This window comes from Alexandromys fortis, unplaced genomic scaffold (genome assembly GCF_014885135.2).
Source record: "Alexandromys fortis isolate MF-2015 unplaced genomic scaffold, M_Fortis_MF-2015_v1.1 scaffold_243, whole genome shotgun sequence".
Classification (NCBI taxonomy): domain Eukaryota; kingdom Metazoa; phylum Chordata; class Mammalia; order Rodentia; family Cricetidae; genus Alexandromys; species Alexandromys fortis.
In genome coordinates, this window is record NW_026068121.1 from 89,806 (window position 1) to 114,341 (window position 24,536).

General features: G+C 41.6%; 1 protein-coding gene across 1 annotated transcript; it reads left to right on the forward strand.

The window, feature by feature from the left end:
- The first annotated feature begins 812 nt into the window (after window positions 1–812).
- On the forward strand, window positions 813–24,498 carry LOC126490338 (zinc finger protein 120-like). Its single transcript, XM_050125202.1, has 3 exons — window positions 813–932; window positions 17,274–17,400; window positions 18,200–24,498. The coding sequence occupies exons 1-3, from the start codon at window positions 930–932 to the stop codon at window positions 18,820–18,822; spliced, it is 753 nt and encodes a 250-aa protein (XP_049981159.1). The 5' UTR covers window positions 813–929; the 3' UTR covers window positions 18,823–24,498.
- Window positions 24,499–24,536: the final 38 nt, after the last annotated feature.

Here is a 24,536-nt window from a genome sequence, read left to right on the forward strand (position 1 = left end):
ATCAATGGAGTTCTGATAAGCCATTAACCTAGCTCTGACAATGCACTCCTTCTATTATCAAGGTCACAAGCTCAAGATTTTAAATTCTCCTTGATTGTTTTCTAAGTATAGACTGAAAAGTGTTTCTCATTGTGCTAAAAAAAAAAAAAAAAAAAAAAAAAAAAAAAAAAACTGTCTCGTGTGTATACACCCAGTCTTCTGGACAGAAGGAAGAGGCCCTGCTTTTCCTGATCTGCAGACATACTGAAAATCATGGTCGAGTGAGCATTTGCCCTTCATCTCTGAAGGTTCCTGTCCTCCCTGAGCTCACTTTAAAGGGTGTTCATGTCTGGGTCCCCAGTCTTTTACTATGACACAAAAGCTTGAGCTTCTGCTCTTTTCATGTGTGGATTTTAGTACAGATTACAAAAAGAGTGATAATGCTAAGACGTTTAACAGTTGTAACTCATTTTATAAACTTAAAACAAATTCTTGTAAATTTCAGGCACTGGGCTTGAATTCACATCTGACAAATCAAATGGCCTTGTTTATAAAATGAGGTACAAGTTTGAAACATTTTAGCACTACCAGAAAAGAGTCCTACTGAGTGCAGGGATTGTTCAGGGAAGACTTTGCAGTCCAGCCCCAAGTTCTGCTGCAATGCCAGTCTCTGCAGGTCTGGGCTGGAAGCCAGGGCTGGGAACCACTGTGCTGCGTCCCTTCACAATACTTTGTCCCTAAGGACGCCGCTCCTGGCACTCAGGCCTCAGTAGCCAATCAGGACCTCCAGATGGACTGTCAGTCAGCATGGGGAGGGCACTTCCGGTTCGCGGTGCTGCAAACACCTTGTCTCCGGACTGAGGAAGGTTCTACTGCTCCGTGTGCTGCGCTGTGACCCGCTGCCCGGAGCCCGGAGCCTTGAGGAGAGCCAGGCGAGCTCGGAACCCGCCATGGTGAGCGAGGGCCGCCGTCCCCACGCAGGTGGAGCCGCGGGATCCGATGTGGGGTCCTGCCGGGTCTGTGGGAACCGGCGGAGGACGCGGTGGCCGGAGTGATTCCCTTTGCCCCCTGAGATCCCTGCGACTCCCGTGATGAAGAGGGACCTCTGAGATTTCGCTCTGCTGCACGCGCAGAGCGTGGAGGAAACTGAGCTTTTGTGTGGGAACGTCCTTGTTACCGTGCAGGACATCTGTTGTTATCAGACAGATTTGTGACACTCCATGTTTGCTGAACTGAAGACTTTCAGGCTTAATTTGTTAAAATAGTTAAATCAGAGGTGGTGATGCGGGCATTTAAACCCAGTGCTTGGGAAGCAGAGGTCAGCCTGGTCTATAGAGCACGGTTCAGGACAGCCAGGGGCTACAGAAAGACAGCCTGTCTGGAGAAACAATTACAAAAACAAAAAGGTCAATAGAATTTAAAACTTTTGTAGCCTTGTGGAGGAAACATCCACTTCGGTAGAATGCAGCTTGCCGATGGCGTCATCTACAACATCCACACTTCAGCACAGCAAGAGACTGATGCCTTCGTTGCTTCCAGCAGACCTGATCCAAGGTTCCCAGGTTCTCTGAGGGAACTGGGTAGGGAGGGAAAGGGAGGATCATGCCTTGCACTCAGAGAAAAGATGTTGCTTTAAACCTAAGTTTGGAGGCCTTGAATTGTTTAATCTCTTCTTAGATGGGGTAGGGAAGGTTATATTAAGGAAGCCTGTAACCAAACAGAGAAGTTGACTCCCGTTATTTGGAGGAAATAGTTTTTCCTATTGTTTGTCTCTCTTTGTCTTCTCGTCTTCCTCTCTCTCTCTCTCTCTCTCTCTCTCTCTCTCTCTCTCTATCTATCTATCTATCTATCTCTGTTTTCCTTAGTGTCTTTCACTCTTTCCTTTAGAGCTCTTTTTTCATAGATTGTATTCCTGCCATGGTTTATATTTGCTCAGCATCCTCAGGCTCCTATCTTTGAATGATTGTCCCAACTAGTGGAAGTAACTGAGCCCTTCTGGGAGTAGATGTGTCTTGTTTGTATAGGTGTGTCACTGTAGGTGGGCTTTGAGGTTTCAGAAACCCAGTGCAAGACAATTGTCTCTTCCTGCCTGCGGCCTGCCATGTTTTAACCCTCAGCCCATGTCTGCCCACTGTGAAGCTTCCTTTCAAGATGAGAATGGACTGACCCTTGGTCAATCGCCAAATTAAAAGCCTTCCATTATAAGAGAAGCCTTGATCATAGTGCTTCTTCACAGCAAGAGCAGAGTCAGGAAGACAGGTTGTGTAATATATTATCTCTTTGTATTCTGTACATGTCCTGGAAAATCAGATAAGGGTAAATGAAAGAGCAGTGGACTGATTTTATATTGGGGGGGGGAGTTGTTCTTGGTTACTAGTAAACAATGATTTAAAAAAAAAAAAAGATACTTATTTTATGTATATGAGTGCTCTGTCTACATGTATGTCTTTATTCCAGGCGAGGGCAGCAGATCCTACTACAGATGATTGTGAATCACCGTGTGGTTGCTGGGAATGGAACTCTGGATGTCTGGAAGAGCTGCCAGTGCTCTTAGCTGCTGAGCCACCTCTCCAGCCCCATGGACTAGTACCTTGAAAAAGCATTCAGTCTGTGGCATGGTTATCACTTCTGTTTTTATTTCTATCTTAACCCATTTTTCATTCATTAGAGATGTCCTGAGGGTCCACATGTTTGTAAGCTTTCTGATTCTTCTACTGTTGTTGATGTCCAGCTTTAATCTGTGGTGGTCTGACAGGGTACAGGGCTTATTTCAGCTTTCTTCTATCTGTTGAGACTTGCTTTGTGCCTGAATATGTGGTCGGTTATAGAGAAAGATTCTTGAGGTGTTTGTTCTGGATCTTCACCAGAGAAGTCTGCCGGAACATGGGTTTAAGGCAAGAGAGAGTCTTTTATTAGCTGGCCTGCAGCTCCACTGGCTGTTCCTGTATCCCAGCGTAGCCCCAAGCCTTTCCCAGGATGAGCTTTTAAGCACAGAAACCATGTTCTGGGTTGACATACGTCAGTTAACAGGAACCATTAGCCAGAAGCAGAGCTACAGACTAAAAAGCAAGGTTGGTGCATGTAGAGACTTGCTGTAAATATGCACTTTGATGGATGAGGCCTTTGTTTTCTTTTGGCAGGTGGTACTTTCTATATGCGGAATTCTTCATCCTGAATGGCACTTCCCTCATGGATTTGGTTGTGCTAAAGTCTGGGGGCCTACTAGGGACTTTGGCCTGTTACATTTCCCACTGAACTGAGTTCATGAGTCAAATCATAGACTCATCCTGTTTTAGTTAAGATGCAGGATTCCATGATGAATCCAATCAGAATGAGAATTAAGTGCCCAGTCAGTGCTGATTGCAGGGTAGTTAGACAGTGGGACAAGGAGAACAGAAACTGGTTTCAGGTATTTGCCCAACCGTGGCAATATCTTTTTAAGTTACTCCTGATCAGTTAGCATGGGAACAACAGGTTGTTTTCCAAAGCCATACACTGTCTCCTTTATCTCGTGAGAAGTAAGTCTGAGTCTTTTCAGTTTTGTAGGATCACTTTTGTAAGGGAATCTGGCTGTTGTTTTAACTCAAAAACGGAACCTTTTAATATCATTTTTTGAACAAATTGTCTACTTACTATGGAAATCATCAGAAGAGGTACATGTAGTCTAACTATTGGTACATGCCCACCAAGCAGTCCTAGGGATTCAATCTTGTTTTGATCTTGATGAGTTAACCCATAAAGCAGAACATTAATTTGGGCTGCCTCTAGTCACAGTGGGTTTTATCTGTCAGTGGGCTGACAGCCAGTTCCTATCCCTGTGTAGTATGGCAGGGGCCAGGTGTCTAAACATAACCAACAGTCCTGGCTTATGTCTGGCTGGGAATGGTTAAGACAGCCTCAGGGTCCCTTCCTATGGCATAGGGCTTGATTCTGCAAGTATTTTCTATTTCCCAGAGGCCTGAATCTTTTAATGAAGTTTTTTTTTTAAAGATTTATTTATTTATTATGTGTACAGCATTCCTTCCATGTGTGCCCGCATGCCAGAAGGGGGGGCGCCAGGTCTCATTACAGATGGTTGTGAGCCACCATGTGGTTGCTGGGAATTGAACTCAGGACCTCTGGAAGAGCAGTCAGTGCTCTTAACCTCTGAGCCATCTCTCCAGCCCCCTTAATGAAGTTTTTTTTAGGAAGCTTCAATTTCACAAAACTGAATTTTGTAATAGAAAATTGCTTTTCTTCTGGCACAGCCACAGGGCATGCATAGAATTGTAAATTCTGTATTTCTGTCTCAAAAGATAAAGCCCCATGTCTTTCCTTTCTGTAATACAACCAGGTATTTAGAGTGGGCATCAGTGAACAGAGGTCAGAATGAATATGGGCTGCTGGTCTGTAATTATATTAGGTAATAACTTTTCCTGTCATTCCCTGGTCCAGGCCTAAAGGCAGTCCCCACTGGAGCATGACCCTGAACTCATACCAGGTGTTAGACCCTGTAGGAGGTAGAGGATAGGGAGTGGAAGGGCTTGGGGATCGGTGGAATCTAATTTTAGTGGGTCCATTGTCCAGAGACAGTCCATTTGGCAGCAAATGTGGCTTCTGCTTTCTTGCTCCAGGTGATATGGGTCCTTAGTATCATGCCAGCTCTCTTCACTGCTTTAGAAGTAGAGAGAATCAAACCTTTTAGGGGCTTTTCCAGGTTAGTTCCAGTGTCATCGGGCTACTTGCTTGACCCAGACTGGTCAAAAGGAGACAGGTGGTGTACTCGTCAGCTGGGTCTCCAGGATAGTCCAGTAATTAACCATTATGAAGGGCTGGAGTGCCTGTAGTGTGTGAAAAGTTTCTGCCCCCCAATAAACCTCTCCACTGAAGCCATAACCCCAATCAGGCCACATCAAACCAAATTAGAAAAAGCCCAGGTTTATTTATTTTACCATGGTGTCTCAAACATTAAGTGGTCATGGTATATCATCAGAATATCAATTTTCTCCACCTGTTTCCTAAATATCAAGGCCCCCACTGGTTTGGTGGTGAGCCAGGTCAGAAGCCCAGCAGTGGAGGACAGTAATATATAGAGGAAGCCAAATAGCCTGCCCCACCCCACCCCCGCAAGATTTTTTTTTTTTTTGGCAGGGTTTTTCTGAAACAGTTCTAGCTGTCCTGGAACTCGCTGTGAGACCAGGCAGGCCTCAAACTCACAGAGATCCCCCACCTCTGTCTCCCAAGTGCTGGCAGGGGTTGGGGTCAAGATTTTTCCCAGTGCTGTGGAGCCCTCTTTCTAGATCATACTGTGGACATGTATAAGTGTAGTGACTGTCTATGTGTATGGTGGAGGGCGGGCTTTCCTTTTTCCTTTTCCTCATCTGAGAGCCTAGTTCATAAAAATAAGTGCAGAAAGTCAGTTATTGGGACAAGGAATTGTGTCTTTATGATGTCTGCCACTTTCTTTTTGTGAGTGAAAAACTGGCACTACAGTTATTTCATGCCTGACCTTGGGAGACTCCTGGAACTTGTTCTCAGAAGAGCACTCAGGTTAAGATCCTTTCTGGTAAGCCACCACCTTGTGGTGCTACACAGATTATTAGAAATGGGTTAATCAAGATGTGAGAATTAGTCAGTAAGAGGCTAGAGCTAATGGGCCAAGCAGTGTTTAAAAGAATACAGTTTCCATGTAGTTATTTCGGGGCATAAGTGTTGAGATAGGAGCGGCGGGGCTGCGTCCCCGGCACCCGGCCGCCCGCATGGCTAGCTTATGTCCAAAATAATTACACGGAAACTGTATTTTTTTAAACACTGCCTGGCCTGTTATCTGTAGCCTCTTATTGGCTAGTTCTTACTTATTGTTCTAACCCATTTCTGTGTAGCCCATGAGCTGGCTTACCAGGGAGGATCTTAACCTGCATCTGTCTGGCGTGGGAGAACCATGGCGACTCCCTGACTCAGCTTCTTTTTCCCAGCATTCTCTTCTGTCTACTCCACCTACCTAATTTTCTGTCTTATGAGGGCCGAGGCAGTTTCTTTATTATTAACCAATGAAAGCAACAGATAAGATACAAGACCCACCTCCATCACATGAGCTAGCCAGGCGACCGGGAGCTGGGACAGCAGGAATGCAGCCCGCTGCCCATACTACAGAAGTCATCCTTCCAACAATTCACAGACATTCTTATGCCCAGAAAGTGTAAAACACATCACCAAAGGTGTGGAAAGAACCCCACAGTGGCTCTTGTTAGGGAGGCAAATAAAGTCACTTGAGAACATTACAGACAGGAACAACCAGTCATTCATGGTTGACAGTTCTACGGCTTTGCCAAGTAGGGTTCCCCAACAACGTCTAGTGGCTCAAATTGTTCAGTTCTAGTTGTCACTACTGTGTATTCTTTTAGTGACCTCCAACAATTTTTTTAATCAAAGTTTCCTTTTACAAAGATGAAAATCAGCACATTTTCCACCGCTCGCCTGAGGTATGGCTAGCACAAAGACTGGCAGGTTTCCTTGGTCTTATCTCAGTGTCATAGCAAAACCTGACTAATTCCCCAGAAACGAGTCCTCAGCCCCCTAGAAACTGGGCAGTGTTGTCCTCTTTTTTTATGGTCGCTACCTTTTAAGCTAAGGCTGTCTTACTGGTCAACAGCAGCTAAGGCCACAAGAGCTAAGGAAATTCTGTTTTCTTAGGCACTAACTCTTTCAAAGCTACTAAGAGAACTTATCTAAATCTCTGTTCTGATAAAGAACTCACAATTGAAAGGTTGAGGTAGAATCCTGCTTCCTAGAGAGGCTGAATAGCAAGCAGCTCGCCTAGCTCACCTCCTCACATCCCCCTTAAAATAATATTCTACATTTTCTCCTTTTTGTCTAAACAAAGTTGTTTTCATTATTATAGCTCTATAGTAGAGCTCAAAATCAGGGATGGCAATGACTCCAGAAGTTTCTTTATTGTACATGATTGTTTTGACTATGCTAGGTTTTTTGATTTTCCATGTGAAATTGAGTATTGTTCTTTCAAGGTCTGTGAAGAACTGTGCTGGTATTTTTATGGGGATTGCACTGAATCTGTATATTGCTTTTGGTAAGATTGCCATTTTTACTGTGTTGTTCCTACCTATCCAAGAGCATGGGAGATCTTTCTATTTTCTGATATTCTCTTCATTTTATTTCTTCAAAGACTTAAAGTTCTTGTCATGCCACTGCAAAGGAAAGGTAGAAGCCTATCCATTCTTTGGTAGACTCCAATGAGTTTTGTTCTTGCCATTGTTGTCTTATGTGTTGTTAATTCTTTTTACCTAGCCAGAACTCTGAGGTATATATGCGGAATCAGTGTTCAATCTGTACCTACAGATTTAACTCTTAATTGAAATGTTTTGGCTATGAAAGTGTATTGTTGGACTCCAGTCCTAGGAGGAGGCCAAATCAGAAGGCCAGTTCCTGGAGGAACTTTTTAAGCTATTATTTGAGTAGGTTTAGTTTGGGTTGGTATACTTTTACCAACCCAGAATGGGTATGTACAGAAACTAACAAGTACTTTCATACTCCCGCAGTAAGCCAGATCTTGGTGAAGTTTGTTTTCCTAGAGTTCTTGGTAGTCTTATTCTCTTACCTGTACCCTTTCCTTCAGAAGGGCTCTCAACTATGCTGTTTGTTGTGGGTATAAGAGCTTGACCCAGAGTTAGCTTGTTTGTTTCCTTTTCATTGTACTGCTCTCAGACTGGTGGGCCAGCCTGTGGCTACAGGGTCTAATAATTTGGACTGGTATGTCACAAGGCATTTCCATGGCCCCAAAATTTGGGTTAAAAACCCTTTTGCCTGTGCTTCATGGGGAAACAGATGAAAAGGTTTTGAGACATCTGGAAATTCTGTGGCTGAAGTGGAAGACACAGCTGATTTGAAAGTGCTAAATGGCTTTTATTAAGTCTCAGTTCACATTAGGGACTCAGTGCCCCCTGTTTGTGCTGGTGTGTAGAAGCATTGGCGTTTTCAGAAACTGCGGAATACAGAGGCAACAGTACCCATCTGCACCTGGGGACTCTTGAACATTTTTCATAGTCCCTGGAATTCATATCTGAAGGATGACAGCAATTCTACTCTGAGACAGGCTCCTTTGGCTTCCCTTCAGCTGGTAGCCAAGGTAGGTAGGCTTTTACAACCTTGGGCTTTCTTAGCCAGTATTTTGTAACCCAAGCCCTATAACTCTTGCAGGCATCCCTCAATGACCCCTTTTTAATGTGTTAAATAAATAAATAAATTAATAAATAAATAAAACAACCTGTGAAGAGGTTAGAACTCTGCATTTAGTGTGTCTACCTCCTGGGGCAACCTTGTACAGGTGTACTACCCACTGAGTGCTCCCTCTGGGTCTGATCATTTAAAAGCAAATATAGAATAATTTACCTTTGCCAATGGGAGGCTAAAGAATGCATCTTTCAGGAGAGTGTACACCTGTTTCTCTAGAAGAAACAGACTCAAGAGAATCAGAAGACCCAGGTTTCTTTATAGGTAGGAGAGGCATGTTCCAAGGTGACTAGGAGGGTGCCAGGATGCCTGTTTCTTCAAGACAGACAGTATGGACTTCAAATTCCCCCTTTGTTTCCAGGATCATTGGGTATTGCTTATCTTTTGATTGGAGGTAGAACTTTCTGCTAGGTTACAGTCTTCTGACAGATGTTAAGATACCAAAATTTTATTGGGGGATCTGTAAGTTTTACTGTGTCTTGTTATCAGAGAAGGTGAAGTTGGCTGTGAGTTTATGCAAAAGTTCGTTTTTTGGGGTCAGTTTTCATTAGTAAACACCTTTTAAACTACCTCCAGCAACTGAAACCTACTTATACCTTTAATCTTTTTTAGTTTTTGCAACACTTTTCTAATATCTGGGGCAACTGGGTGACAAAGGGAATCTTTGCAGTTGTCTTTAATCTTTCTAAAAAGTTGGACTGAATGAATTTCTGCATTATGGTATGGCTACAAACTTGTAAGTGCCAGGACATGTGTTGGTTTGAATTGGATTGGCCCCCATAGACTCGTGTCTTTGAATGCTTGGCCCATAGGAAGAGGTGTGGCATTGTTAGAATAAGTGTGTCATGGTGGAGGCAAACTTGAGTCTGTGTGTCTCAGTCTCCTGCTGCTGTGAATCAAGATACAGAACTCTCAGCTCCTTCTCCAGCACCATGTCTACCCGCATGATACTATCTCTCTCTCTCTCTCTCTCTCTCTCTCTCTCTCTCTCTCTCTCTCTCTCTCTCTCTATAATGGACTAAACCTCTGAAATGTAAGCCAGCCCCAAGTCTCTGGATACTCTGTGAGACCTCAAGTAATGTTTTTGATATTCACCACCGAGGATGCTGGGACATGGGTTCAAACCAATAGAAAGTCTTTATTAGCTGGCCTGGGACTACACTGCTTAATTGGGATCTAAGTATAGCATCAAGTCTTCAGCATGCACCTTTTTGTTTTCTTTTGTTTTGTTTTTTTTGAGATAGACTTTCTCTGTAGATCTGGCTTGCTTCGAATTCACAGAGTTCTGCCTGCCTCTGTCTCCCGAGTGCTGTTGTGCTTTTGAGCACAAAAACCATATTCTGGGTTGATATACTTGTGTTAAAAACAATAGTTAGCCAGAAGCAGAGCTATAGAAGCTCAAAAGCATGATTTACAGACTTTCCCCTAACTACGGGCTTAGGTGGATTAGAACTTTGTTTCTGTTTTGGCTCATGGTGCTGCATATGTGCTGAGTTTTACGGCCTGAATGGCACTTCCATGATGGAGTCAGTTATGCTAAGGTCTGGGGCCCTGTTACATTGCTGAGATGTAGCAGTATTTTCTTGTGTTTGAGTGAAATGTCAATGTCTGTTAGGTCCATTTGGTTAATAATATCTGTTATCTCCAGTATTTCTCTGTGTAGTTCTTGTCTGGATGACCTGTTCATGGGTGAGAGTTGGGTATTGATGTCTCCCACTATCAGTGTGCCGGGAATAATATTTTATTTAAGCTGTAGGAATGTTTCTTTTACAAATGAGGCTGCCCTTTTGTTTGGCAAATAGATGTTAGAAATTGGTGGGCATACTAGAAGAGCAATGGGGCCATATTTGTTACTAATTTTTCTGGTGGATTCACACATGATAGGCAAGTAGTCTGCCACTGCATCAGCTTTTATACAGAATATCCTTGAGCCAGACATGTGCCATACACCTTTATTCCAATACTTGAAAAGCTGAAGCAGGAGGCTTCAGTCTAGACCAGAGCATAGAAGAGACCTGGCTTGAAAGACAGAATAATTACCTCATTATAATACCAAGAACTCAGTTGGGCATATTTGCAAGTTCTACAGTGTATCATTGGAAAATAAAGTGCAGTTTTCCTAGGCCGATAGAAGGCCAAGTGGTGATGCCTTTTACATGGCTAGACCATCCATTACTAGCGTTAAAAGATTTTAAAATTGATCTGTCACTTTCACTTTATTTTTGTTCTTTAAGAAGTTGCCATATATTTCTGTATTATACTCTGATTTAGTCAATACATTTAAGTAGCTGAGCATGAGGGCTCACACCTGTCATCATAGTATTTTAGAGTCAGGTGCAGAAGTTCAAGACTAACCTCATCCAAATAGTGAGTTCCAGGCCAGTCAGAGCTACAAAGAGCTCTTGTGGCAAGAAGCGCTCAAAAAGTAGAAATATGTTTAAGATTAGGAGTGAGACCATCTGTGAGTTAGAATTTGACCAAACAGTGCTGCTGAGGTGGCTCCATTGAAAAGAGCTCTGTATGCAAGCCCGATCACAGTTTGATCCTAAGAACCCTTGGTGAGGGGCTAGAGAGATGGCTTAGTGGTTAAGAGCATTGCCTGCTCTTCCAAAGGTCCTGAGTTCAATTCCCAGCAACCACATGGTGGCTCACAACCATCTGTAATGGGGTCTGGTGCCCTCTTCTGGCCTTCGAGCATACACACAGGCAGAATATTATATACATAATAAATAAATAAATAAATAAATAAATAAATAAATAAATAAATAGAACCCTTGGTGAAAGGAGAAACTGACTTCTTAATGTTGTCCTCTGATCTTCAGACTCTCACTGTGGCATTCTTGTGCCTGCCCCAACGTACATACCACATACATTCATCACACTAATATATGCAATACTAAATTTTTAATTGTCTAGATAGGAAAAAAGAATATATTTTTGTATTGTGATGGGATTAAGATGTCAAGTCGATGTATGATATGTATTAATAAACAGATAATTCTTGTACTGAAAATGTAGTGCTTTTATGTGGCATTATTTCTCCATTTCTCCTAAAGCTCCCTTAATGAGTTGGAACTAAAATAGTTCACAATAGAGAGAATTTGTTTTATTTTTTTAAGATTAGATCTTCAATGGCTAAGGCTGACATTGAACACCCAGTTCACCTGCTTCCACCTCCCTGTTCATGAGATCATGGTTTTCAGGTATCCATGCCTAGCCAACAAATACCTTCACGAAAGGCTTTATTTTAGTGAGACCTCTGTTGTATAGGTTGTAGTCTTTAGCCTAATACTCAAAACTTAATTTTAGAGCCATTCATAAGTATATAGTGATGTGATCAATATAACTGGACAAACAAAGGCTGTTCGTTTGGTCCTATGGATTCTTGTTTGTGGACAGTAAATTCCTGTTTCATTTAGATACAGCCATTTCTGGAGTATACTACAAGTCTTCTTCCTCCATATAAACATTTACATGTCTTCTGGTAATTACAATCACAAGTTGAAGGCACTACACTGAAAGTTTCCACGGGCTGTAAAGAGGTCTCACATAATTGTGCACGTAGAGCTTGCAGAAGACAGTTCAGTTCCCATACCCAGGTTGACATTTCTTTTAAGTATGAGTGGAATCAATACCTGTTCCATATTTGTGGCCTTTCATAACTCTCTTGTAACATGTATCCCAAACCCTTTGTTCTCCATTTTCCTGGAGTAGTCTTATATGATTTTTTGTGTGTTCTTGTTTCTTGAGGTAGTAGGGTCTCATATACCTCTAGCTGGCCACAAACTCCCTATGTTCCCAAGAATGACCTTGAACTTCTGATCCTTCTACCTCCACCTTTCAAGAGATGGGCTTACAGATATCCTGGTCCTTGCCCCTTTTAAGGAATAGGAATTGAACTGAAGGCTTCATGCATGCTGTGCCACCAGCTGAGCCACATGCACAAAACTCAAGTCCAAATGGATTAAAGACCTCAATATAAATCTGACCACGTTGAACCTGATAGAAGAGAAAGTGGAAAGTAGTCTGCAACACCTGGGCACAGGAGACCACTTCCTACGTATAACCTCAGTAACACAGACAATAAGAGCAACAATGAATAAATGGGACCTCCTGAAACTGAGACGCTTCTGCAATGCAAAGGACACTGTCATTAAGACAAAAAGGCAACCTACACACTAAATGGGAGAAGATCTTCACCAACCCTGTATCAGACAAAGGTCTGATCACCAAAATATATAAAGAACTCAAGAAACTAGACATTAAAACTCTAATTAACCCAATGAAAAAATGGGGTACTGAACTGAACAAAGAATTTTTTTTTTTTGGATTTTTCAAGACAGAGTTTCTCCGTAGCGTTTTGGTTCCTGTCCTGGAATTAGCTCTTGTAGACAAGGCTGGCCTCGAACTCACAGAGATCTGCCTGCCTCTGCCTCCCGAGTGCTGGGATTAAAGGCATGCGCCACCACTGCCCAGCTTGAACAGAGAATTCTTAACGGAAGAAGTTCAAATGGCCAAAAGACACTTAAGGTCATGTTCAACCTCCTTAGCGATCAGGGAAATGCAAATTAAAACAACTTTGAGATACCATCTTACACCTGTCAGAATGTCTAAAATCAAAAACACCAATGATAGCCTATGCTGGAGAGGTTGTGAAGTAAGGGGAACATTCATCCATTGTTGGTGGGAATGCAAACTTGTGCAACCAGTTTGGAAATCAGTGTGGCGGTTTCTTAGGAAACTGGGAGTCAACCTACCTCAGGATCCAGCAGTTCCACTCTTGGGAATATACCCAAGAGATGCCCACTCATACTACAAAAGCATTTGTTCAACTATGTTCATAGCAACACTATTTGTAATAGCCAGAACCTGGAAACAACCTAGGTGCCCCTCAATGGAAGAATGGATAAAGAAGGTGTGGCACATATATACTTTAGAGTTCTACTCAGTGGTAAAAAACAATGACATCTTGAATTTTGCATGCAAATGGATGGAAATAGAAAACACTTTATTGAGTGAGATAACCCAGACCCAAAAAGAGGAATATGGTGTGTACTCACTCATAAGTGGATTCTAGACATAAACAAAGGATATTGAGCCTATAATTCATGATCCTAGAGAAGCTAAATAAGAAGGTGAACCCAAAGAAAAACATATAGTTATCCTCCTGGATATTGGAAGTTGACAAGATCCCCGGGCAAAAGTTGGGAGCAGGGGGCTGGGGGTGGATAGGGGGGAAGAGGAGATGGGGAGAGAGAAGGGAGAAGGGGAGGACTGGGGAGAGCTTGGGGGAGTGGGATAATTGAGATGGAGGAAGGGTGGATATGGGAGCAGGGAAGAAGTTGTCCTAACCAAGGGAGCCATTTTAGGGTTGGCAAGAGTCTTGGCTCTAGAGGGGTTTCCAGGTGTCCAAGGGGATTTCCCCAAATAGGTCCGCGAGCAGCAGAGGAGAGGGTGCCTGAACTGGCCTTATCCCATAGACACACTGATGAATATCTTGCATATCACCATAGATCCTTCATCTGGCGAGAGATGGAGATAGAGACAGAGACCCACATTGCAGCACTGGACTGTGCTCCCAAAGCCCAGATGAAGAACAGAAGGAGGGAGAACATGAACAAGGAAGTCAGGACTGCCAGGGGTGCATCCACCCACCAAGACGGTGGGACTGATCTAATGGGAGCTCACCAAGGCCAGCTGGACTGGGTCTGAACGAGCATGTGATCAAACCAGACTCTAAATGTGGCTGACGATGAGGGTGGACTGAGAAGCCAATGATAATGACACTTGATTTTGATTCTACTGCATGTACTGGCTTTTTGGGAGCCTAGTCTATTTGGATGCACAACTTCCTAGACCTGGATGTAGGGGGACCTTGGACTTCCCACAAGGCAAGGCACCCTGACTTCTCTTAGGACTGGAGAGCGAGGGGGAGGGGGGAAGTAGGAGAGAAAAGGAAGGATGGGAGGAGGTAGAAATGTTAAATAAATAAATTTTAAAAAATTAAAAAAAGAGAGATGGGCTTACAGATATCCTGGTCCTTGCCCCTTTTAAGGAATGGGAATTGAATTGAAGGCTTCATGCATGCTGTGCCACCAGCTGAGCCACATCTCTAGGCCCTTTAATTGTTTTCTTTTTAGTAGGACTTAGTTTTAATTTTTCTATGTATGAATGTTTTGCCTGTGTACAGTATATGTGCCTGGTGCCCAGGAGAGACCAGAAAAGAGTCAGATCCCCTAGAAGTGGAGTTAAAGGTGTTTGTGGGCCACCATGGGTTGCAGGTTCTTTGGAGGAGCTTGAAGTGCTGGTAACCACTGAGCTACTCACTTGGCCCAAAGTGTTCTGAATCTAATCACTCCAAATCCTCTAGTTCTCCAGACATTTGTGTTTAACTCGGCAGTCTTTCTTCTTTTGTAAGTTAATGTTTTATGGTATATGTATGGGTGTTTTATCTGCCTGTGTGCCCTTGTACCACATGCATGTCTGCAGTCGGAGAATGCCAGAAGGGGGCATTGAGTCCTTTGGAACTGGACTTAATGATCACCGAGTCACTATGAGGTTTCAAGGAATCAAACCGTGTCCTCTAGAAGAGCAGGCAGTGCTCTTCAACCACTGTGCCTTGTGTAAAGCCCCAGAGGTCTAATCAACAATTTAGGTCATGTCCTGTATACATATGTAGTCTCAAAAGTGAAGGCCTGACAGTGAAGAGCCTTGGAGAATCAGCTCCTCCCAATGCACTGCTTTTCCTAGCCCTCTGTTGGCGCTGCTTTCCCCATGCTTCAGGGCTTCGTTTATCAAGCGCATCAGCACATTACCACTGGTTTTCTCTTTGCCGGGAATGGTCAACTGTTATTTCCTTTGTGTTACTTAAAGAGGGAACCCTACTGTAATCACTTCAAAAAGCTGGAGCCTCATATCCCAGAGTGGTGGATTGTGCCTGTAATTCTAGCACTTGGAAATTAAGGTAGGAAGATCAAGGTCAGGGCTGAGCTGTCTTGGTTACAGTGGATTCAACATCACCTGGGACTACAGGACACCCTGTCTCAGTGATAAAAAAAACCTGTGCTCTTAGTGTGGGTCCTGGGCTGCCTTGAAGAAACTGACACTTACTTGCATGGAGGCATGAGATACAGCCTCGGTTCCATTTTGAAGTAACAATATATTCAAATACCCACAGTTTGAGAAACCTGCCATAAAAAGCTGCTTGTAGGAAGTAGGAAGAAGAGAGAGAGAGAGAGAGAGAGAGAAAGAGAGAGAGAGAGAGAGAGAGAGAGAGAGAGAGAGAGAGAAAGAGAGAGAGAGAGAGAGAGAGAGAGAGAGAGAGAGAGAGAGAGAGAGAGAGAGAGAGGTTCTAGTGAGAAACAGCCATGTAAGCCCTTTGGAAATGATACCCCAGGTGTCTGACACAGAGCTGCAGGATTTAGGATTGCCCTGCAAGATTTTGGACTTGTTTAGTCCAATCTTTTCTTAATACTTGTGTTTGATAGCTATAATTTGTGTTTTCGTATTACAAGATATCACAGTTAAGCGATTGCCTTGAGTGTCAGAAGAAACTTTGCATTTTGAACAGTGTAGCGACTGTTACATCAAATGATTATTTTAAAAGCTATACTAAATGTATTTTGCTTCACGTTTTGGCTGTTCAGTGAAAAATCATCCAGATAGTATATTGTGTTTGTGCATTTGTCTCTGCTGTGTGGCCTTCATTGGTGACTTATGCAACCCTGAGGAGGAGGAGCCTTTCTGGAGGAATGTAGTCTCTGGGTTAGAGCTTTGAGTGCTTATCCCCTCGCCCATACTTTGAGTGGTTGGAACTCAGCAGCCTTCTTCTCCTGCAGCCACCCCAACACCATCATTAGAGACTCCATTCCTAAAGAATGGAAGGTAAAGTAGAAGTGATTGCTTTCCCTTGCTAATCCATTTTTCTTGCCTGATATTTTTATGCTTATAGTATTGGCTGCACAAATTGGGTTTTTGTACACGTCAAGCATTTCCTCCTGTGCTGAGCTTTGCCCACACCACTTTTGATCTTTGGTAGAGGGCGTCATTTTAGGACCAAGAATGCATAGAGGACATGATAGTGATCTCCTGAATCACTGAGTTACAGGTGTGTAACACCATCCCTTCCTTTGTGTTTGTTTTTACATTTTTAAAATTTCAAATATGTGAATCTTTTGTCTGTACACATGGCTGTGTACCATTCTTGTGTCTGGTATTTAGTGAAGTCAGAAGAGAGCTTTAGATTCTCTTGACCTGGGGTTAGAAATGTTTGGGAGCCTGCAAGTGAGTACTGGGGATTGATTCCAGTCATCTTCAGTAGCAGTAGGTGATCTTATTTGTTGGCCCATTTTTATAATCTCCATCCCTATAGGTATTGCTATTTTTTATTGTTTCTGGATCAGCATTTATTTTACTAATGTTTTTGATTATTTTACCTGTTAGTCAGTAACTTCTTAAAAATGTCTTCCTTTCTAGGAATTATTAGCCTTACAATTTAAAAGAAATTTTTTCAATTTATGATGAACAGGTTCAGAATTGGAATGAATGTTCTAATTCTATGTAGCAATTTTGAGTGAGCCCCTGAGTGTTTTCTGTTTTTGTTTGTTTGAGACAGAGTCTCACTGTGTACCTTTGGCTGTTTTGGCTAGCTCTTCATAGACCAGACTGACTTGGAAATCACAGAGATTCATGTGTCTCTTCCTCCTGGGGTTTTGGATTATATGTGTGCACCACCAAACCTATCCTTTTTAAAGTTAATCATTTTGATAAAATTTTTCTGAGTTTGTGTACTGAATAGTGCTACTCTGTTTATAGGTCTCACTGTAGGTGTTGCTACGTGGTTCTCCTACAATGCGATATTCTATCTGGTGGTCACAGAAATGGAAGGCGTCATCCTCCTTTTCAATTTCCTTCTAAAATGAATTGGTTATTGTATTTGAAATTCTATGACCTATGTCATGGAATATATTGAGTACAAAGAATTATCTAACTATATTCGCAATGAAGTGTACATTTACAATGAAGTCAGTTTCAACATTTCCATTATATACTTATACGGGACATTTTAGGATATATTGACCTATGAGGATGTGCATATGAAGTTCACGCATGAAGAGTGGGCTTTGCTGGATCCTTCCCAGAAGAGTCTCTACAAAGATGTGATGCTGGAAACCTACTGGAACCTCACTTCTATAGGTAGGAATGTGAGCTTTCTGTCACTTTTTAACCTAAGGGGACAAGCTTTTTTGGTGGTTGGTGCTCTCTATGATTTTGACTGTGGAAGAAGAAGAATTCAGCAAATAAATTAGGTATTTTTCTAAAGTTCCCTGAAGATGGAAATGTAAATTGTGCCTAATTTTAGGTAATATATTTTTTGGTACTGTATTTTAGGCTATAAATGGGAAGACCATAATATTGAAGAATATGATCAAAGTTCTAGAAGACATGAAAGGTAATTTTCATATGCAAACTGATACATATGTGCCAGGTACCTCTGAAAAAATGTTGATGTATCCTAAACTTTTAATAAAAAGCAATAGTGTAAATAAGCACAGCTTTGTAATGCTTATTAAATTCTCTCAACACCTTGTACTCTAATGTCAGGTGCTGATCATTGTTTGCAAAGCATTTCTTTAAGAAAGAAGACAAGGAAACAATGCCATAATAGATGTCACAATTTCAATAATAGACATATGAGAGGCATTTTGTATAATTGTCCATCCACATAGTTTCATGCCCATCAAGTATCTTAAAAGGAATACACATTGATAAAGGATTTAGTTTATGACCAAGACCTGTTATAAGCAAATCATTCCTATTATTACTAGTAGTCTTCAAACCCTTGTAGTGAGGGACTTACTATAGTTTAATGAAAGGAACAATTTATGAGAGTCAAGGACCTTGTTATCATGAGAAACTTCTTCATGAGGCATAAAAATTTAGACCATGTGAATGCAATGTGAAAATCTTTTGTTTTTTATTCTTCCTTTGATAGGTACACCATCTTCAAAGACACACAAATATCCAATACTCAAGAGGATCACATTTGGATCTGATTCGTCTTTAAAAGTACATCAAAGAACTCATTTGGAAGTAAAAAACTATGAATATAATCAAAGAATTAAACCCTTTTCATGTCACAGTCTCGATCAAGTATGTAAAACTCATACCAGAGAAAAAACACATGGATATCCTCAATGTGATACAGCCATTGCACACACCAGTTATCTTCTAATACACGAAAGAACTCCTACTGGGGAGATACCTCATAAGTGTAATCAATGTGGTAAAACCTTTGCACAGAAGAGTCATCTTCTCAGACATGAAAGAATTCATACTGGAGAGAAACCCTATGAATGTAGTCAGTGTGCTAAAGCCTTTGGACATAAATGTGATCTTCAAGTACATGAAAGAACTCATACTGGAGAGAAACCCTATGGGTGTAATCATTGTGGGAAAGCCTTTGCCTATAAAAATCAACTTCAAGTACATGAAAGAATTCATACTGGGGAGAGACCCTATGGATGTAATCACTGTGGTAAAACCTTTGCACGTAAAAGTCGTCTTAAAATACATGAAAGAAGTCATACTGGAGAGAAACCTCATGGACATAATTAATGTGGTAAAGCTCTATAATATATTGTATTCCACAAATGTGGGATAATTTGAATAAAAAACCTAATTTGCAAATGAAAACAATATTTATGCTGTCATCCATTATGTTTGGGTAGTGTTACTTTATTCTGGGGACTAAATACTTGTTCCTCATATTTTCTAAGAATGCCAAAGAATTTTACCGGTGAGTAAATGTGATCATTGCTAAGCATGATGGCCAGAATTCATTCTCTGGGAAACCCACATTTCTCCTACAGGTTCTTCACTGCACTTGTGTTGTATGCACACTAACACACCAGCACATACGTAAATATGTTTGAAGCTGAAATCAGAGCCAGTGAGTTCACTCACTCAGTTAAGTTTAGGGGACTTAACTGCCAAGCAGGACTACCCTAGTTTCATTTCTAGTACTCACATAGAGGAACTAGAGACCAGATACCTGTAAATTGTCTTCTGACTGGCACGTGGACACCATGGCACTGTTGTTTATACACAGTAATTCTTTTTATTTTTGGAGACATTGCTTAGCAGTGAAGGCTTCATAGTCCTGAAACTCATTCTGTAGATAAGGCTGACCTCAGTCTCAGGGATATCAATGTTCCTCTGCTTCCCATGTGTAGGGCTTACAGGTGTGCCAGCACCACCCAGCCAGAGTTAAAAATGTTTTAAAACAGGAATGATATTATCCTTTGAAATCAATTCATTGAAAAATTCCTAGAACCATTACTGTTTATTTAAAATATATAATGTTTCTTGTTTAAGTCTTATATTATCCTTTCATTGTCTGATTCAAAGTTGGGTCATTTAAAAAAAAATCTCTCCTGGGTATAGTGTTATGGTCTTATAATCCCAGAACTTGGAAAAGAAAGTCAAGAAAATCTGAGTTTTGAGGCCAGTTGGGTCAGATATTGTGTTCCAGGATGGCCATAGTTATAGAGAGAGATCTTGTCTCAAAAAAGGAATCTGATGTCTGCTTTACCCAAGAACCCAGGCTCAGTTCTCAGCACCCACTTCATTAATGACTTATGACAGCCAGTGAAAATGCTAATTTCATTTATGAATTCCTTCCTATACCCAGGATCTCCAAATGTTATTTCCAGTGTCATCAAAATGAAAATGTTTAGCATCTGATTGTGGAATAAGCAATCTATTTAAAACTATAGAAGGAGAATTGGCATTGTACTGTCTTTACAAATTATCCTGAGAGGCAAAAATAACTCCAGTTATTTGAATTTCAAACAAGTGAGGCATTTGTGCATCATGTGTATTCTTCACTGCCTTCAAACTTATTTCTCCCATTAAATTGTCTCCTGTGGTGTTATAGCACTAGAGGATAAGCCTTTGCAATGGATTTATTTACAGGATAAAGGTCAGAAATTATTAACTAGCAAATGGGATCTTTATAACTTTGTTTATCTTCAACAAAATATCAGATTGCCATACTATATGATGACATTATATTGAATGGATCAAGTGAGCAGGAGGTAGTAACCACACTGAACTCTTTAGTAACACATGCCCAGCAGAGGATGGGACATAAATCCAACCAAAATTCAAGGGCCTTCTACCTCATTAATATTCTTAGAAGTCTAGTACTGTGTGACATGCAGTGATATTCCTGCTAAGGTGAAGGACAAATTATTACACTTGTCCCCCTTCTACCACTAAGAAAGAAGCACAACACTTAGTGTCTCTGTTTGGGACACTAAGTTGATTCATAGAACAGATCTTTGGGATGCTGGAATATGGCTCCACCATCTGTAAACAAATGTTTGCTTTTAGAGACAGCTATTGGCCAGCTATTCAGCCTTAGTGAAAACTGAACATTTGACAATGGGCCACCATGTTACTATCCAACCTGAGCTTCCTGTACATAAGAAGATGGATATTATCTGTCCCATCAAACCATAAATTAGAATGTTTGCAGCATCAATCCCTTATTAAATGGAAGTGATATATTTATGATTTGGCTGAGCATATCCTGAAGGCACAAGCAAGTTACATAGAAAGTTGCCTTAATGCCTTAGGTTTCTTGTCACATTACAATTCCCTCTGCTGCTAAGATGTGCTGTATAGACTGTGGGAGGTTGGTGGGGCCTAGAATGGTTGGTACCAGAGAGGGGGCCTGGAGTGTTGGGTTGCTGCTGTGGGCACAGCAACAGGTTGGGAAGGGTGGTGTAAGCGGCTGGGGGATTAAACAGGTTGGATCAGGTTGGAGACATAGATGGGTGTTAAAGTTTGGCGAACTTAGGAGGAGGATTGGAATAGGGGCATTTATCACATTGGGTGGAGCCACTACTGACAGGGGTAGGTTGTACAGGGCCACATCCAAGAAAAGTCCAGCAGGGCAGAGGCTGGGAAAAGGAACCACAAGTGCTGAGGTGGGTAGAACCAAGACAGGTGAAATGGGCTTGATAAGTTTGGCCAGGCCAACCCTAACATGCCAGAGCTTTACACAGGCATTTACAGGTGCATTTACAACACCTTTGGCACAGAGGATTCCCACAAACCCAAACACCCATGAAGACTTCTCCAAACACACATGCGAAGATGACAACCATGCTGACACATGCATCACACATGCCCTACACATCAATATACCGCTCTCAGATACATACCATAAACATACTCCCATAGTTCGTAATAGGTACAGTTAGAGACAGCAAGCTGGGACAGCCAATTCTGTGGCCTGATGCCAACACTAGCTACCTATGTTTGCTCCCCCATATGATGGAAGGAGAGAACCAATTCTCAAGCAATTCTCTGGCTACCACCTCTGCACTGTGACGTGTACAGCTACCTGCAAATACAAAAAATAAATAAAATGTGTCAAAAATCTTTACAAGTACATAATTATACACACATTTACAGAGATATTATCTATTTGGGGAGGTACTAGGATTCAAACCGAGAACCTTGATAATGCATCTCTCCATTTGAGTTGCAGCCAGGAAGTACTGGGGCACATGGGAAGACACCCTACCAGGCCATATGACCTAGCTGCAGAGGCAGCTACTGGAGCTTGCTTCCAGGCATGAGAAAAGAAGGGGAGATCTTACACATGAATTGCTCCTGCCACTATGCTCTCCTGAAGGTATTTCCACATCATGGGCACCTTTCTGCATACGAGGGCACTGTTCATTAAACAAAAAGGGGTTGGACCTCCTAAAACTTTGGAGTTACAGATGTGAGCCACCATGTGAATGCTGGAAACTGAACTGTGTTTTCTTCAAAAAGTACTAAAGTATTGAATCATCTCTCATCCCTTTTTATTTCTTTTAAGATTTAACTTATTATTCTTTTATTTGTGTCTGTACCTACATAGTACTGTGCAAAAGTAAGATGGCAGCCTGTGGGACCAAGTTCTCTCAACCTGTGGGTCTTAAGGACCAAACCTGCCATGCTTGGTCTACAAGCACCTTTACCTGATGAACCATCCCATGACATCCACTGAGCCATGATCTTTTTGTTAATCATTGTTCTGGGGTGTTAGTTTTTAAAACAGGCTCTTGAAGTCCAGGCTGACTTTGGAATCATGACTTTTCTTAGCCCACTGGGACGACATGCCTTGTGCATGCAGAGGCATAAACATGCTGGGCCAGTACACACTATCTACCCAATGAGACCCATCTGAAATAAAAACATTGAATTGTCCCACTTGGTAATACACAGGTACACACTGAGATTCTTTCTCAACAAACAAACAAAAAACAAAACCCTACAAATAAAAAAAAAATTTAAAGATCATGTATCTGTTTTGAGAGGGTTTTTTTTCTTTTTTTATTGATTTTTACTGAGTTCTACATTTTTCTCTGCTCCCCACCCTCCTAGCCTCTTCCTGTTGTGGGAGCTCCTTCGGCTCCTTCAGCCAATAGCCGCTGAGATACTAGCCCATTGGGGCGTGGTCTCTCTCCCTTTAAAAAAGTGGCCACTTCCCTCCAATCGCTCTCTGGCTTCCAGGTCCACTTCCGGCGACTAGGCTCCTTTCCTGATTGTGCAGAGGGCTGTCATCTGGGACAGTGATCTGTAAGTTTTTCCCCCTTAAATAAATAACCATTCTATTAATCATAGTTCCAAACTGGTGTGGGATTGTTTGTGACTTACGCCTTCATCTTCCCTCCCCTTCAACCCTCTCCCAAGGTCTCCATGCTCCCAATTTACTCAGGAGATCTTGTCTTTCTCTACTACCCTGTAGATTAGATCTATGTATGTCTCTCTTAGGGTCCTCATTGTTGTCTAGGTTTTCTGGAATTGTGATTTGTGCGCTGGTTTTCTTTTCCTTTTTCTTTTTCTTTTTTTTTTTTTTTTTTTTGAGGGTTTATGGATAATCCAGGATTTATAAGGCAGATTATATTGTTTTGCAATACTAATTTGGTTTGAAATAACAAATAATAATTTAAGTGTATTGATTTTGCCTCCCCAGTTAAGTTCTAGACAAAGCAAAGAAGACTTAGTTATGATTACAGATCCAAATATGAATGTCATTTTTATAGACTGAATGTTTGTGTCCCTCTCAAATTCACATATGGAAATTTTTTTCATTCAAATATTTACACTTCCTTCCCTCCTCCCAATCCCCACCCACTCCCTCACTCCCTCTCCTTCCTCCCCCTCCCTGCTTGAGAGAGGGCAGGAAACCCTGGTGGGTTGGTTATCTTTGATTTATGTTTAAGAACTACTTATGAGTGAGTACATGTGATAATTAACTTTCTGGGTCTGGGTTACCTCACTCAGAATGATGTTTTCTAGCTCCATCCATTTTCCTGCAAAATTCAAGATGTAGGGTTTTTTTCTGCTGTGTTATACTCCATTGTGTAAATATACCACATTTTCCTTATCCTTTCTTTAGTTGAAGGGTATTTAGGTTGTTTCCAGGTCCTGGCGATGACAAACAATGCTGCTATGAACATAGTTAAGCACATGTCCTTGTGGCATGATCAACCTTTGGGTCGGAGCTTCATCACGTCTGCCCTGGGGAGCAGCAGCATGGCATCTGTCTGAGGCATCTTACCTCACTTCCTCTTTCTCCCAGCATTCTGTTCTGTTTACTCCACCTACCTATGTTCTAACCTATCAGGCCAAGCAGTTTCTTTATTAACCAATGACCTTCCTTCATCAGCTGTTGTTTTGTTGATCATGTCCTTTGCTTTACGGAAGCTTTTCAGTTTCAGAATGTCCCATTTATTAATTGTTTCTCTTAGTGTTTGTGCTGCTGGGGTTATATTTCGGACGTGGTCTCCTGTGCTCAGGCATTCAAGTGTACTTCCCACTTTCTCTTCTATAAGGTTCAGTGTGGCTGGCTTTATCTTGAGGTCTTTTTTCCATTTGGACTTGAGTTTTGTGCATGGTTATAGATATGGGTCTATTTTCATTCTTTTACATGTTGATATCCAGTTATGTCAGCACCACTTGTTAAAAATGCTTTCTTTTTTCCACTTGATATTTTTTGCTTCTTTTTCAAAAATCAGATGTTCAAAAGTATGTAGATTAATATTCAAGTCTTCGATTTGGTTTCATTGGTCTTCCTGTTTGTTTTTATGGTAATACCAGGCTGTTTTCAGTACTATAGCTCTGTAGTAAAGTTTGAAGTCAGGCGTTGTGATGCCTCCAGAAGTTCCTTTGTTGTACAGGATTGTTTTGGCTATTCTGTGTTTTTTTTTTGTTTGTTTGTTTGTTTGGTTTCTGGGTTTTTTCTTTTTTTTTTTTTTTTTTTTTTT